This window comes from Castor canadensis, chromosome 2, assembly GCF_047511655.1.
Source record: "Castor canadensis chromosome 2, mCasCan1.hap1v2, whole genome shotgun sequence".
Taxonomy (NCBI): Eukaryota; Metazoa; Chordata; class Mammalia; order Rodentia; family Castoridae; genus Castor; species Castor canadensis.
In genome coordinates, this window is record NC_133387.1 from 157,640,914 (window position 1) to 157,657,887 (window position 16,974).

At 47.7% G+C, this 16,974-nt stretch overlaps 1 protein-coding gene across 8 annotated transcripts in view; it reads right to left on the bottom strand.

Annotated features, from left to right (window-relative positions):
• The window catches only part of Dapk2 (death associated protein kinase 2), a 113,024-nt gene that overhangs the window by 3,116 nt on the left and 92,934 nt on the right, over positions 1-16,974 (bottom strand). For 4 of the 8 annotated variants that reach the window (XM_074066174.1, XM_074066171.1, XM_074066170.1 and 1 more), the window contains 5 exons: positions 15,049-15,097; positions 14,306-14,332; positions 11,198-11,350; positions 9,747-9,792; positions 51-8,377 (listed from right to left, as the gene is read on the bottom strand). In XM_074066174.1, the coding sequence (XP_073922275.1) occupies positions 7,703-8,377; positions 9,747-9,792; positions 11,198-11,350; positions 14,306-14,332; positions 15,049-15,097 (950 nt within the window). In that variant the 3' untranslated portion in view covers positions 51-7,702. The remainder of the gene's footprint in view (positions 1-50; positions 8,378-9,746; positions 9,793-11,197; positions 11,351-14,305; positions 14,333-15,048; positions 15,098-16,974) is intronic. The other 4 variants (XM_074066175.1, XM_020153083.2, XM_074066172.1 and 1 more) reach the window with 2 other exon arrangements.

The following is a 16,974-nucleotide window of genomic DNA, read 5'->3' on the forward strand; positions in this document are numbered from 1 at the left end:
AAGTCAGGGGCCCCGGCTGCTCCCCGTCCCCACTCCCAACCCTGACGCACCTTCCACCTCCGGCGGACGTACTGCTTCTTGAAATTCTCCAGGTTGACCACGGACTCCCTGCGCACCATGGCTTGCTGGTTATCCACGGGCTGAGAAACAAAGGACAGGGTGATGGTGTCGCTGGGCTTCATACAGCAGCTGCCTATCTCCCGGCAGAACCTTGGCCGTCCTGATCGTGGCCCTGGCTCCTCTCCGCTGGGCAGGGAGGACAGTGGGAGCGTCAGATGCGGGCACCACTGCAGAGGCCCAGTGGCTGGGAGATGTCCCTGAGCTATTATTACTACGGAGACACTTGCTGACCTGGCTGGAGGCCCCGCCTCTGCTGAAGGGGAAGAGCAGGAGACCGAGGCTTCCAGGCAGGGGGGGAAGGTCATTTTACAGCAATCTGCGATGCCCCTGGTGCACTGGGCTGACTCTGGGATTAGCAAAAAGGATCCTTGTTGGCAGATGGAACATTAGTACTCCTTTAGAAAATAAATGGAAACAAAGAGGTGCCTGGATGGGGGTCAAATGGGGACAGATCTGGAGTTGCCTTTCACTGCCTGAAAGTCAAGGCTTAAATCTTGACTTCTCCAAGAAGCCTGGCATAGCTTCTCTAAGCCTCAGTTTGCCTATCTGTAATGTGGGAGACATGAAAACAACACGGTTGTTGAGGAGTAAATTTATGTGGGTGTATAAAGTGCTTAACACAGCACCAGTCAGTAAGTAGCAGTAACTTGTTGTTAGCTTCCGTGCCTTTTCTATTTCCTCTTAAATTTCCCCCCTTTGGTAAATAAGCCTTTCCTAGATCAAGAGATAGGTTTCAGGGGTCCTGTGAGCCTCCTGAAATGGTTTGCAAATTTTAGTGTGTAGGATTGTACACGAATGGTCACAGCGGCATTTTCATAAGAGCCAAAAAGTGGAAACACAACTGATGAATGGATAAACAAAATGAAGTATATCCACACAATGGAATATTATCCAAGAATATTATTTGTAAAACCGAGTGGAGTATTGATATATGCTACAACATGGATTAACCTTAAAAACATTCTGTTAAGTGGAAAAGCCAGACACAAAAGGCCACATATTGCATGATTACATTTATATAAAATGTCCAGAATAGGCAAACCCATTGAGACAGGAAGTAGACTAAGTTGCTAGGGGCTGGGGATAGGAGAGAATGTGGATAAGGTTTCTTTCTGGACTAATGAAAATGTTCTGAGATCAGAAAGTAATATAATGGTGGTTGGTGCAAGCTTATATAGTGAAAACCATGGAATTGTACATTTTAAAATGGGGAAATTTTATGACATATGAATTATATCTCAATTTTAAAAGCTTTGTGTGTGCGTACAGAAATGCATTTCTTTGGAAGACAGTCCATAGTTTTCATTGATTCTCAAAGGACCCCATGAGCTCAAGAAAATGAACTTCCCAGTAGGGTCCCTTGAATCCTCTCCTCCAACAGTCTTGTCACTGCAGGATTGCATTTGACCAAGTGAGAGCTGAAAGAGGCAGCTCAGTGGTCCGCCCCCCACCCTCCGCCCCTTGCTGGTCCTGTCTCAACTCCTTACAAGGAGAGCCTAACAAATAGGATTAGTAGACTCAGGGAGGGAAGGACATTTTTCTGTCCACTTACAGATGGGCATCCTCAACTAGCAGAGAATTGGCTGACTCCCACAGCAGGAAGGTCAATGTGCAGGCAAGGGGAACCTTGTGAAGAACCCTACCTTCCTTCTAACCCAGAAGGGTCAGCCACTGAGCAGAGGGGGGCCCAGCTGAAACGTCACGTGGGACCATTTCCAGGGCCATTAATGGGAAGTGACACAATTACTTCTTGGGCCCTGCTGCACACAATAGCAGGGGCCCAGAGGAGCCCATGGCAGATATGAATCTGTCAGGCTGGCCTTTCCTGATCAATGGACTTCCCTGGTTGCTAAGAGGCTCACCCAAGGCCCACACTGGAAAGACAGACATAAATTTTGCAGTGAAATCTGTTCCCAGAAGGAATGTGGCACAAACACTTTTTATCAAACGTGCTGGGGGGGGGAGGAGCGGGGGGAGGAGCTGTTTCTAAACACTCCCCTCCCCTGGCAAACAGACAGTGAGTGCCTGTCTTCCAGACTTGTGGTCCATAAGTGATACTAGGGAGCCTGGACAATTCTTGGAAAAATGTTGGAAAGGGAGACAAGAAGACAGAAAGCAGTGGCTGGAGTCAGGTTTTGTTTATGCAGATGTAAACGCTTTTGAAACAATCCAGTGTGCTAGGTCAGCTCCGACATCCACAAAGCATGGAGAGGAAGTAACAGCTACCCTCAAGGCATGAGAAAGGAACCCTGGCTTTCCAGAAGAGGCACCCCCGGAAGATTTTCTCTAAATACCAGGCTTCCTGTAGAGATTGCAGACAGACTGCAGCTTTTTAAACCTCCATCTGTGCCATCCCTCCAGCCTCATACTCCACGGAGAGCCAGGAGCACCCACTCTCTTTCTGCCCAGGGCTGTCACTCTGAGTGTCGTCCCCTTCCCCTCCATCTGCTGAGTTTCTCTCCAGGTGGTACCATGCCCTTTGCTGCCTGGGGCCTGAGTCCTGCTGGCCTACCACCTATTTTCCCAGAAAGGTACAGGTGAGGCTTGTGAGCACCTGAGCCTCTGCCTCTCCCCTGTGTGGGGAGAGCTGCAGAAAGGCTGAGGGCCTGTGGACTGTCTCCTGCAGCAAAGAAGTCAACAGCAGGAAGAGGAAATACCCCTGTCCGTGCCCTGGTTCACTCTCTGTTACATTTCAGCATGGCACAGGGATATGCTTTTAATCCTCTCTCCAGACCTTCAGTTTTCTGAGCAATTTTTCTACCTAAGAAAAGCTTCCAAAGCTCTCCTCCTGTGCTATCTCAAGAGACTTGAAAGATGTCAACTAAATGCCAAGTGTGAACTGTGCTTGGATCCTGATGTGAACAGACGAACTGCATATAACAGGACACTCTTGAGAAATGTGGGGACAGGTGTTTGGAATATGTGTTCAGATGAGATGGAGGAATCATTGCTGATTTTATCAGGTATGACCATGGCGTGGTGTTTATATTAAAGAGAAAACCCTAGCCGGGCATTGTGGTAGCCACTCCTGTAATCCCAGCACTTGGGAAGCTGAGGCGGGAGAATTGTGAATTTGAGGATAGCATAGGCTACACAGTGAGACCTGTCTCAAAAAAAGAGTTCTTATCAGAGATCATACTGAAGAATTTATGAGTTGAGTAAGTCTAAAGTTTGCTTTAAAGTATTCCAAGTATGCCAGAAGAAAGTAGTGGGGGAGATGCATGAAAGATAACTGGTCATGCCATGACTCCTGCTGGAGTAGGGTAATAGAATTCACTATACCATCCTCTGCTTTTGTGAAAGTTCTGAGCATTTTCCATGACAAAAAGGTCTTTAAAATGTTAAAATTACATCAGATTAAAACCTCTGTAATCTTTCTCTCTCAACAGTTCTGAGTTCCTGACCCAATCTGGGCTGCTACCCCTCCAATTCTGCTCAACACTTTATGTGCAAGGATACACGTGTGGGGAGTGTTGGTGATATGGTGTCCGCCCCAGATTGCCTCTGCTTTCTCTGTCCCTCCTGCCTGGTCTCAATTGGAATTCATCTCTCCCACCTTGTGGAATCTTAGATACTTCTGTTATCACTCACCACAGCCTTTCCCTCCTCCCAGGGGTTGTCTTGTCCTTATCTGTCACCTCCTCCCAGAGCCAGAGCACAATCACTATTTGTTCAACTGGCTCCCTCTGCAACTCAAACATGCCCACTGCTGGGTCTCCTCTCCAGGACCATGAGTCTTCTCCACAGGCGGAGAATTTCACAGAGGAGAAAACGTATTCAGTTCCACAGACGTTTACAGAGAAAGCTGACAGGCCAACATGGGCTAACTGTGCGTGTGATCAGTGAGGAGGGAAACCATCATTGTCACTGTCACCTGTATGGGAAGGGGCTCATGTTGGAGACTGTGGCTTCTACTGCCATGATTTCATTATTCCACTCTATTCCTTCATTGCTAGCCTCTAGCAACTGCAAACTATCACCACCCTTTCTGACAAACTTTGCAATCATAGCTTGGCTGTCTGCTTCCCAAGGGCCCACTTCCAACTTCCCTGGGAATTCAGGGAGATGTCACATACTCCCCTGCCCTTCCCAATGGCCCAGGATGACATCTGAACTCAGCATAGAAGCTGACCTTTAATTCACAATCTGACAAATTAAAAATCCTCCATGATGGCAGAGGGGCCTGTCCACAGAGCAGAGTCCTCACCAAGGATTCCTCCTCCTACAGCCCAATGAAACACTCCACTCTCACACCCCACCATATCAGCCCTGCTCTCTCCATGCTATTAAAATGCCAGCCATGACCACATGGGGACAGAGTATGCAGGTCCACTGGCTGCATCCCACAGGCCTCCTGGGCCCCCCTGAACATCAGGTTGTGATGCCAAAGGAAAATGGAGTTTGACTGGCAGGTAACAGAAGGTCGAAGTCTTCTCTGAGTTCCCTGAAAAACTTGTGGGCATTTCTCAATTCACTTTGTCTTTGGATGCTCTTTATACAGAAAATGGTGTGTTAATGAAGCATCTAAAGGAGACAAGGACAATTTCATTGCTGTGAGGAAAATTACTTACGGCTCTGAGCCCGGCTTGTGGGCTGACCAGCTGGGTGACTTTGGATAAGTCCTGCCTTGTAATTGGATATAAAACAAGGGTAGCTGGTGGTTCACCTTTGAGGACCCTCCTATATGATTCCACAAATCCAAGATAACTGCAGCTCCCTCCCTTTTCCCAGTCTCCCTAACTCAAATCATCGCCACCATTTACACTTTCATTACATTTATTTTGACCTTCACAAGGAAGTTTGCCCAGGTTTGCTCCAGTTATGGCTTTCTCTCTTTAGGAAACCTGGCTGTGAAGGCCAAGGTCTCTTGACATGGCCAAAATGACCTTTAATGTTTGCAGTGTCTTATATCAAGCAAGTATACAATGTCCTGTGACAGAGCAGATAAGACTTGAGAGAGATTGTAGAGGTCGTCCTCACCAATTCTCTCAGGTAAGGCATAGGAAACAGAGTCTTGCCATCTCTCCTTGATTTCAAGATGCACATTTTCAGATCTCAGAGGTCAGGTAACTTCTCTGATCAATGGTATTGTGTCAATACTGTGGGTGGGGAGTAAAGGCAAGTGCTCTGGGAGAGGACTGCACTGCTTCAACCAGCCACTCGGGGCCACCCAGCCTGTGACTGTGTGGCACGGCGGTCCCTACTTGAAGTTCTTCAGTAACGCGCTGATTGTGCAAATCCAGAGTAAAGCTGCACAAGTAGCTCCCACCTCCTATTCTTAGGAAGATTCTTCCCTGCTGGTGTAAAAGTTGAGACATGTATTTCCTTTCTCCTACTGCATGGTGGCTCTATTTCTCATTTACCCTCTCAGCGAGAGGGTCACAGCTTTGTGAGTGTGTGTGTGTGTGTGTGTGTGTTGGGAGGGGTGTCTCCTATTAGTTGCTCATGCTGGGTTTGTTTTCCTTCCTACTGGTACATAAAATAATAATGCATCTTAAAATCATGACTCATCATGTTTGATGGAAAAAGTTCCCATTGCAAGTATTACAATATTTGAAGTGATTCGCTTGCTAACGGAAGACGAGATAGGATTTTGAAGAAATGGTTTCAGGAGATCAAAGTCTATGTGTTGTCCTAAACCACTTCTTGTCTGTGCTGCTCACTGGGTAGCACTTGGACCCATTGATGGCTTCCCCTGACTCTGGGGACAAAGCCCTGAAGGTCTTGCTCTTCCCTAGTCTTGTCTGTGCCATACTCCTGTTCTCTCCCCTCCAGCTTTCCTTTTGTCCTCTCTTTGCCAGCCTTCCATGCCCCTCTCATCACCGGGCCCTGGCATGAATGCCCTGTTGGGAGCATCTTTCCCTGCTTTGGTAGCTGATCTCAGCTCAAGGGTCCGTACTTTAAGGACACCTCCCCTGAGCAGATCAAACCCCTACTGCAGGCCTTGCAGTGCTGCCTGCTTCTCTTTCACAGCATAGGCCCCATCTGCCATTCTGCATGTGTGTGACTTAAGCTGGAATCTTTCACTGCACTGAGAACTCCATAAAGGCAGGAAACAGGCCTATTTTTACTGGGAATGCAGTTATTCCCAGACTCAAGACAAGTGACTGGAAGTTGGCAGGTGCCTGGGTATCATTTGTCTCCACAAGTACAGAATAAAACATCTAGAGACGGGGCCATAAGGGGAAGCAGAAAAAGTCACAGACCTGTCATCCAAAGGCCTCCAATTTGCCATTAATGATGTGGGGCATCTCCTCTCTGCTTTCTCATCCCTAAACTGGGAATAACATTTAATCCAAGTATCTGACAGGGGTGTTTTGTGAGGCCATGAAGACACTTTGAAACTATATAATCTGTCCCCTCCAGCCTCAAGCTTAAGTATAATGCTAGGTCCATATTCTGTGTACTGTCTGTATGATTTGGCGGACTGTCCTGTCCTCTGGGGAAAGGGAGATGAGATCACATAACCCTTGATGAAGGATGCTCAAAGATTTGGATCAAGAAGGGACCACTGAGCTCTGTGCTTCTCAATCTTTATGTCTACCTTCTTCAGACTCATGAAATTTCTATACCTTTGGGGCCAAATGGTCTAGTACATAAAAGGAACCTCTGTGATGAGTATCCTTTGGTCTTCATTCTCAAAACAAAGTTGGATTCCTGAGTTAGAAGCCGGGGGAGTGTGGGGAGAGGATAGGTGCTGCTCCTTCCTTCCCGCTCTGCAGGCTGATCTTTAGACAGGGACAGGCCCAGGTAGGAACACCTTCTGAAACACAGCTCCTGAAACAATCATCTGCAGGTGTACACATTCCACCCACACCTGGCAAAATACATGAAGTTAAACTTGACATCTAGGATCTGAACTTTAATATTAACACGAATTCCTTACAGCTAAGCCTCACTACTTTCTTGTCTCTGGCTCACCTCAGAGATGGACACCCTGAGTTTCCATTTTATCTGTATCAGCTAGCTGTGAAGGACTTTAAGTCCTTCTCCTCCTCTGAATCAATTTCCTCATCAGTTATGGAGAAATTAAGAATAAGATCATCACTCACCTTCCTATCTTGCAGAGTTCTAAAAGGATCAAGTAAGGTCACAGACATAAAGGCATGCTAAATGAAAAGTCAATTCAAACGAAAGGCAGTATTTTCTCTGTGCATTTTAAATCCCTGCTTCTGTGGCAGGGAAGTACCCTGCTGACTTAGGTACCCTTAGTTAACTCAATTATTGCCCAAGATCTGCAATCATAAGGTATGTAGGAGGAACATGAGAAGTGAACCAATCCATCATCACTAATCAATTATCAAGCAGCACCCAGTGCCAGCCAGCCTCCCCCTGAAGAGGGGCACACCAAGGGGCATTTATTCTCTAACTGTTCCAACAACTCGAGTGCCCTGCCAGGGCCCCCTCAGAACACCAGGCTGGTGAGGGATGCACAGAAGGAATAATTAACTAGCACCTCAGCAACTGTAGATTCTCAGAAGCAGGTGGAGGCTGTGCTGCAGACACCCACCCTGCAGTGTAATTCTAGCTATATCACACTTCTGCAAACCATCCAGGACGCACTATGGCTGGATTCTGGTGCTCAGAACTTCAAACTGGCCAGGACATCCTCAGTGCGTGACCTGTTGAGCAGCTCCGATAGGGAGTCAATGGCATCCCGGTGGAACATGGAGCCTTGGTCATCTGTATCCCTTCTTTCCAGCTGGAAGCTGCCCACCAGTTCCTGCATCCACTGAAGGTCTGCTGAGAGCGCCTGCCTCAGAGCCTCAAACTGTGCCTGCAGATGGTCCAATTTCCTGGCCACGCTTCCAAGGCTGGACCCTGTGGCCTGGATGTCTTCTCGCACGAGTTTCTTCAAGGACTCCACCTTGCGGAATTCGTACCTGAGCTGGGACAAGTCGTGGCGGGCACTCTCGTTCTCCTCTCGGTACCAAGCCGCCTTCTCATTGTAGATGGAGACCAGGGCCTCCACATCATCCTGGAGAGTGTCATGGGCCTCTGCTAGAGCACGGCATCCCTGGTCTACCTGAGCCATGTCTTCTACCACATGGGCAAAACGCTCAAAGTTGACATAGGTGTTGTTCGGGGGCATGCTGGAGTGGCACTTGAGGGTGTACTCTCTCAGGCGTTTGGTCTTCAGCTGAGCAGGCTGTGTCTTCTGCTGTTCAGGGGCTCTAACGTCTCCTTTGGACTGACAGGTGTTCAGACAGAAGAACCAGAATATTAATAGGATGTGTGCTCCAAAAGGCAGTCCAAGCTGCAAGGCGGAAGGCACAGACATGGCTTCTTTAGCATTCACTGCATGTGTCAGGCCCTGAGGAGAGCCAGGGTGGAGCCAGCACTCCCACAGAGCATAAGAAAGGTCAAGGAGAGTGAGGACTGCTGCCTGCATGCTCACTTGAGGGCAGAGAGGTCCATGGCCATTAGAGCAGGTCTCCACATGCTTAGCATTTTAGGGGGCTCACACAGACAAGCAGGCTGCAGCCAGAACTCTGCAGATATCCACTCACGAGCTGGAGCACACAAAGCCATGGCTGGCAGAGAGAAGCTGAGGGGTGTCTCTCTTCCAGGGTTCCTTGGGCTTTGGCAACACTTACCATGCTCTGCAGGAAGGATCCCAAGAGACTACCTAGCTCTGTGTTCTGGGCTCACCCCCCACCTGGAGGACCCTTCCCCATCTTTCTTTTTTTGGCTGCACTGGGGTTTGAACTCAAGGCCTCATGCTTGCAAGGCAGGTGCTATTACTGCTTGAGCCATTCCACTAGTCCTTTTCCTTCCTCATCTTTCAATGAACAGATGAACCTGACCTTTTCCCAGACCACTCCACCCTCCCTGCTTTCCATCATCCATAGGCCTCTACCCTTCTTATCTGCACACAGATCATCTCATCAACCATCTCATTAAACAATAAAGGCGAATGGGAAGTCTGGGAATTGCAAACCTAGTCAGTCAGCAGAACTAGGGCCATGACCCTGGTTTCAGAGTCCCACCCTCCTGAGGTGCTTTTCACTCTAACAGCCTGCAAGGCCCTTTGCAAAACCAGCAGCTGAAGCATCAATTACAAGGAGTTAGGCAGGGATTTGCCCTTTTGCCCTGACTCTCCCAAGAAGGAAGAGAATGCTTTAATAGGGTGGTGGCCTCTCTTCCTGAGTCCTTCCAGTAGCCTGTGTAAGCCATATGACTATTTAGAGTGTCAATCTTTACTCAGAGCCCCAGAAGGCAGAAAGAAAAGACCCACACTGGTTACAAAGTTAGGGTTTTTAATTGCCATTGATCTCTGTATGACTCTATATAACTGAGGAGTCCTGATTTCTGCTGTGAGGAGTGACAATGACATGTCCTTAGGACAAAGAACATTTTGAAAGATAACCCCAGAGAAAAAGCATTTCAACAGAGGTTTGTGAGGGTTTTGTTTCATGAGTTATCTGAGCCCATGAAATTCAAACTTAAAGTAGCATGACCCTATTTGAACAAGCTTAGGTCCTTTTGGACCCCTGATTAGCTGTCATCTGTACCTAAGGGACAAGCAAAGGGCTTTCTATGGGCTCTTTGCATCTGGCTGCCACAGACAGCCCTGGTGACAGAACAGGGACCCTGCTCACTGGAATTCACCACTGTGCCCTTACCATGATCCAGGGGTGTCTGAGAGCCTCTTGGATGGTGAGCCGTTTCCTGCAACGAGGATTAGAAAACAGGGGTGACCCATGAGGACAGAGCATCTGCATCCCACTCTTTTTTTTTGCATTCTTTGACCATGCATCCAAGCAGCACAGTGGGGAATACAGAGATGACTGGGAATAAGCTGCATTTCCTGAACTCCAGGGAAAGTGACCCAGGAAGACCCCTCAACAGAGACCTCACTACATGAACATGCCTGATCTCATCTGGTCTCGGAAGCTAAGCAAGGTAGGGGGCTTGCTTAATCCTTGGATGGACTTACTACCAAGCCCGCATCTTCAGTTCCAAAGTTGAAAGGCTTAACACCACCCTCTAGGGGAGTCAGCCAGATCTCCATTGCTCAACTCCTGGTGTCTGTTTGTCTCCCAGGTTTCTCCTCTGCCCTTCACTTCTGTGTACGCAGGTAGGGTGGCCTTTCCTTACACAGGGAAGGCAGATCCCCTGAGCTTCAGAGGGGACCCAACTTTGATGCTCTCTGGAGTGTTTGGGACCAAGAGGATATAGCCTTCTAGCATCTATGGCCTTTCCCTCTGTCCTATCCAGGCCCTGCTCTGGGCACCCGACAGCACACAATTTCCTTCTTATCTTCTTCTTCTTCTTTTTCTTTCTCTTTTTTCTTGCAGTACTGGGGCTTAAACTCAGAACCTCACCTTGAGCCATTCCACCAGCCCAATTTTTTTGTGATAGGGTTTTAGGGTTTTTTCCTTTTTTTTTTTTCCTTCGTTGCTGGGGACGGAACTCAGGGCCTTTCACTTGCCAGGCAAGTGCTCTTCCATTGGGCTAAATCCCCAACCCGTGACAGGGTTTTTTGAGATAGGGTCTCGGGAACTATTTGCCCAGGCTGGCTTTTAACTGTGATCCTCCTGATTTCTGCCTCCTGAGTAGCTAGGATTAAAGGTGTGAGCCACTGGTGCCTGCCCTGCCCATCTTCTTCTTTGACCCCACAGCCGCAAGGCCCACCCTGGCCCCTGAAGCAGGAGCGGAATCAGTATATGTCACCTCTCCTCCCACTGTACCGCCTCCCTCCACTACCAACCTGAACTGCCTTGCAAACTCTACCGCTTTACCTTTCCAACCTCAGCTCCAGGTGTCTTTGGGACAGACTGCACAAGATAATGAGCCCTAAGAACTATGAACTGATCTCCAAACATACGCGCACACACACACACTCACATGAATTATTTGCATTTCAGCAGGAGGCCAGGAAGGCAGAAAGACTTCAGCAGGCAAGATGAATGACAAGTGTTGGCCAGTCACACTGTTTAGCACTTGCCCAGATTAGAACACAATAGTGCAGGTGTCAGCTGTGGCAAAGTGGGGACAAACTGGCACATCTTTGACAGAGGCAACAAGAGAGGATCAGTACCTGAGAAAACAATGCCTTTCTCTATCTTCTTACCGGGTCTCTTTTACCAGAAGCTTCCGAATGAAGTCCTTGGCCAGCTCGCTAGTCTGGCTGAAGAATTCCTCGTCAAAGTCGTAACTCACTGCTGTGATATTTGCCAGTGTTTCCTGCTTCGTGTCTCCCAGGAAAGGGGATGCTCCACTTAGGCTGAACACAACAGAGAGCACACCACATGACTGCAGGAAAGGGGATGGAAATGGGGGCTATGGATTTGGGGAACCCTGACCTGTACTGTGGCATTGGGCTGGGAGGCACCTGGCAACCCTGGGCAGCCAAACAGCACCCTTGTCAATGCAGTCCAACTGAAAGCCCTTCATGGAGGACTACGTACCTGGCAGAGAGAGATTGAGACTGTCCTTGAAGGACTCAAAAGCTGAGAGGATAGACACACAGAGGCACGATTTTCATAGTCCCCAGCAGAACAAAGCAGACTAGAAAGCCAGTTAAAGGACTTGGGGAGCACAGGAAAGAAGGGGGCTGACGCAGCATCACAGGAGAGTTGACATTTGTGTTGGTTGGATCTTGAAGAATGAAGCATTCGTCAGCAATCAGAGAAGGAGATGAAGGGGCTAGAGGCATGGCTCAAGCCATAAAGTGCCTGCCTTATAAGCCAGAAGCCCTGAGTTCAAATCCCAGTTCCACCAAAAAAACAAACAAACATAAAACAGAGAAGAAGGAAATGGAAAGATCTTGCAGGCTAAGGCTAAGGGAACAACTTGAGTAAAGTCCAAGAGGCATGGAAACAGATGGGCCATTGGAAATTAAAGGGTCTGTAGGGTTCTCAAAGCTGTGTCCTATGAATAGTGACTCCTAAAGCTACCATCTCCTAACTCATATTCCAGTTATCTATTGAACACCTCTACCTAGATGTGTCATTGGTCTGGGACTCACTGTGATCACACACACCCCTCCCTGCACTCCCTGCCTCCATCAGTGACAGACATCCCCTCACAAATGTGCCCATACCAGAAACATAGCACTAGCCTTTGACTCTCTTTCCATTCCCTTGCTGCATCTAACTGGCCCAAAGTTTTCTTGTTTCGATTTACTAAACATCCCTCAATGGTTGTCCCTGTCCCCAGTGCCACTTTCTTAGCATGGTGGCAGCAAGCTCACCAGAAACTTTGGAATTTCAGTCCTGAGTTTGAATCCCAGCTCTGTCATCGTAAGCTGTATAAGCCTAGGCAAGTTCCTTAACCTCTCTGAGCTGCAGTTTCCTCCTAGAAAATGAAGAAAGTAACAGCCTCCTCCTCATGTGATGGTTGTGAAATAAGTAAATAAATAAATAAAACGTTTTGTGTAATCCTGGTCCATACTAATGACTCTAGAGTTAATGGTCATCGTTACTACCATTGTAAGAATGCAACCCCCTCCCCTAGTCTCTGTAAGGTCACAGCTAAGCTCCTGAGCAAGGCAGGAGCTGGTTCCTGCCACATGCTCAGTGCATTTCAGTCATACTTAAGATGCCCACCATTTCTTTCTTCATGTTGTATGCTGAGCTAGCCCTTCGCTCTCTTCCACCTGAAGAATTGACTTCATTCTTCACATCCCAGTTCAAACACTTTCTGTCTCATCTGTCTCACTAAATCTTCTACAGATACCAGTGCCTCTCCATCTGTGTCCCACAGAGGTATGTTCATACCTCTAGCATAACCTTGGTCCCACCAGATGACAGTCACCTGTGTAGTGTGTCTCCCACAGATAGAGCCCAGGGCAAGCAGGGAAGACTCTCCTTCATGTCAATATCCTGACTTCCTGGCACAGTGTCTACAATGGAACAGGCCCTTGGTAAAGGTATGTCAAGTTCAAGGGAGCCATAAGAATATCGTGTGCCCTGTAAACACTGGAATTCCTTAATACTTCAGTATGAAAACTAGAGTTATGAAGAAACCCATGTTTCAAGAGCCAATGTCCAACTGCCTCCGATCTGAAATTATAGCTCAGTGGTTCTCAGACCTCTTTTTGTATCAAAGTCAGCTGAAACTTTAAAAATAGTGATGCTGAGGTCCCACCATGGGCAATCCTAACTTAGTAGATCTGGGTGGGTCTGAGCCATGATAGATATTAAAAGCTCTCTGTGCACCCAGGGTTGAGCATGTCTGCTGCAGCTCAGGGGATCCACCATGTCACTGTACAGAGCTCCCAGCCCAAGTGCTATTGTGAGTCAAAGATGTATGGGGATGTTGAAAAAATAATCCCCCTGCTTTGGAACACTGGGTCCTCCCTGACCTCTCTGGCTATATGCTAACTTTTACCCCAGCATGCCATAAAAATAGCATTTTTTTGTGTGTGCTGTGAGGGGAAAAGAGCTGGGAAGCAATGACAGTCTGAGTACCTTCTAACCTGCCACATATGTGTCACACATGGGCCAAAGACATGTGTACATGTTGGCTTATTGACCCTCTTCCTGTGGAATTGTGATTCCTATTTTTCTGATGAGAAAAACAGGCCCAACGGTTAAGCACCTGCTCAAGGCCATGGGATAGAAAGCAACAGCATGGGTCTTCAGCCCCACGTGAGACCCACTGCAAGAAGAAACTAGGCAAGACATCTCTTCTTAAGCAATGGATACATGGGGACAGGAAAGCAGAAGAGAGCGTGAGAAGAAGAAAAAGAGATCTGGGAAAGGGTGAGAGAAGAGGAGAGAAAGCAGAGGGAGCACAGGGCAGGCACAGTCAGCTTCAGGGATATCTCTCTCTCTCTCTCTCTCTCTCTCTCTCTCTCTCTCCCTCTTATTTATTTATTTATTTATTTGCAGTGCTGGGGATTGAACACAGGGCCTCAAGCATGGTAGGATGTCAATCTGCCACTGAGCTACACCTCCCCATCCTTATCCCAAGGCTTCTGAGTGAAATGACAATCTCATAGTGAACTAGGTCTGGTTGAGACTGAGCAGGAGGGTGTGCTGCTCCTCTGGATTCCTGTTCAATCCTCAACCTCAAAGTCAACTAAATGACATGGAGATCAGCCTTAGGTCAGCTGTGTGGACTTAACATATCTGGCTTATAGTGGGTGCTCCATAAATGTCTGTTCATCTGTCTGCTTGCCCTCTCTCATTCCCTCCTTTCCCTGCTGGAGTGGACCAGGATCAGGGATACTCACAGAATGTAGGTGATGACGCCTATACTCCTGTAAGCAAAGAAGAGTAAAGTCAGGGCTGCCTGACTCCAACGGAATCCTCACTCCTCCTCCAGGCAGCCCCTGGATGCCATCTCAAGTCTACAACCCTCCCATCCCACTCTTCAGGAGCAGCCTGGGATATATCTGGAGTCACTGAATTCAAGGAGCAGGTTCAAGATCCAACTTCTGCACTTGCAGACTCTGTGATTTGGGCATGTCCCTTATCACCTCTGAGCCCCTCTCCTTATCAAGGGAGGCTAATGAAAACTATCTCACAGGACTGCTGGCAGGATTTTAGAAAACTAGGTGGTCAGCCAACTGTAAAGTAGTATTCAAATGAGGCAAGTTCCATCTGTGCAGTAACTCCAGGCCAACAAAGTGTCTGGAACATTGGAGGTTCTTGTTGAATACTTGGTGCCTTTTCTGAATGAGCCACCGTTACTGACATCTGCCCATGGCTGTGGCATGGGTGAGCCTGGATTCCGATCCTGCTATTCCCCAGGTCCTCATCTGTTGGCAAATGTTCTAACCAACCTCAAGTCCAGACCTTGCTGCCTTCATCTGCTCCAGCAGCAGGCCCAGCATGCCCAGAGCAGCAGAAACTCTCAAAGGTGAGTGTGAAGAAAGGGGTTCTCACAGTCAGGGGGATGTCACCTGAAACAGAGTCTGAGCCCTTCCATCTTTGGAAGGATCTCTAGGCCACCTGGGTGACCTTTATAACTTACCACATGTCAGCCTCCAGTCCTAAAGGCTCATAGTTCACGATTTCTGGAGCTGAAAGAAGTCATGAAGAGGTGGAAAGGAGTCAAGAAGAGGTGGAAACAAGAGGCATGGGAACTCCTCTTTGTAGAGAACTCTAGGGAACCTGGGAACAAATGTCTCCATCCTAAATCTCCAGTACGGAAATCTGAGCACAGATGGAGATAACCTGGATCTATGAATTCTGAGGAAAGAAGCTGCTATAACCCAAGCTGGGCATGGTGGTACACGCCTATAATCCCAGCCTCTTGGGAGGCTGGGGCAGGAGGGTAAACAGTTTTAGGCCAGCCTGGGCTTCGTAGTGGGATTCTGACTCAACTTAGTAAAAAAAAAAGAGAAAGAGAGAGAAATGAAGTTTCTATGGCCCAAATATTTGTGTTTCTGCAAAGGTCACATGTTGAAACCTAATCCCCAGTATGACAGTATAAAGAGGTGGGACCGTTGGAAGTGATGAGATCATGAGAGTGGAGCTTGGCAATGGGACTAGAGGCACTCAGGGAGCTTGCTGATTTCCGCCATGTGAGGACACAGTTAGAAGCTGCCATCCATCAGGAAGGCTCCCTCACCGACACTGAGTCTGCTGGTGCCTTGATCTTAGACTTCCCAATCTCCAGAATTATAAGGAATATATTTATGTTGTTTATAAATTACCCTGTCTATAGCAGCCCAAACACACTTAACAGATGAACTGCTGATAACTTGGTAGAAATCTTTTACACACAGGCCTTGATTGTGAAGCAGAGGGAAAATACTTAGGATCACCCAAAAAGGAAGAGGCGGATGAGAGAAGAGGGTATAGGAAGGAGACGTGAAGGCCTAGCAATGAGGCTCACATTACAAGTCTCTGGTAGATACTCTTGGGGATATACCCAAAAGACTGTGACACAGGTTACTCCAGAGGCACCTGCACACCCATGTTTATTGCAGCACTATTCACAATAGCCAAGTTATGGAAACAGCCAAGATGCCCCACTACTGACGAATGGATCAAGAAAATGTGGTATCTATACACAATGGAATTTTATGCAGCCATGAAAAAGAACGAAATGTTATCATTCGCTGGTAAATGGATGGAATTGGAGAACATCATTCTGAGTGAGGTTAGCCTGGTCCAAAAGACCAAAAATCGTATGTTCTCCCTCATATGCGGACATTAGATCAAGGAAAAACACAACAAGGGAATTGGACTTTGATCACATGATAAAGCGAGAACACACAAGGAAGGTAGGAGGATAGGTAAGACACCCGAAAAACTAGATAGCATTTGTTGCCCTCAACGCAGAGAAACTAAAGCAGATACTTTAAAGCAACTGAGGCCAATAGGAGAAGGGGACCAGGAACTAGAGAAAAGGTTAGATCAAAAAGAATTAACCTAGAAGGTAACACACATGCACAGGAAATCAATGCCATGTCAACTCCCTGTATAGCTATCCTTATCTCAACTAGCAAAAACCCTTGGTCCTTCCTATTATTGCTTATACTCTCTCTACAACAAAATTAGAAATAAGGGCAAAATAGTTTCTGCCTGGTAGCGAGGGGTAAGAGGGGGTAAGGGAGAGAGTGGGGGGGAAGGGAGGGGGCAGGGCGAAGGGGCGAGAAATGACCCAAACATTGTATGCACATATGAATAAAATAAAATTTAAAAAAAAACAAACCAAGTCTCTGGTAGACACCAGGCAGGTCAGTGCTGAAGTTGACAGGGAAAAAAAGAAGGCAGAGAAGGGCTGCATCTTCCTCTGAGTTTGGTCTGAATGAGAAGGCCTCCCATCTGAGGGGCAGAGGGCCTCCTTGGGGTCATGAGATGATGAGCCTGAGGTGCCCAAGAGGCACCAGGGAAGATGTCCAGGGGCAGCTGGCTATAGGGGAGCGAATCAGAACCATCATATTTGGAG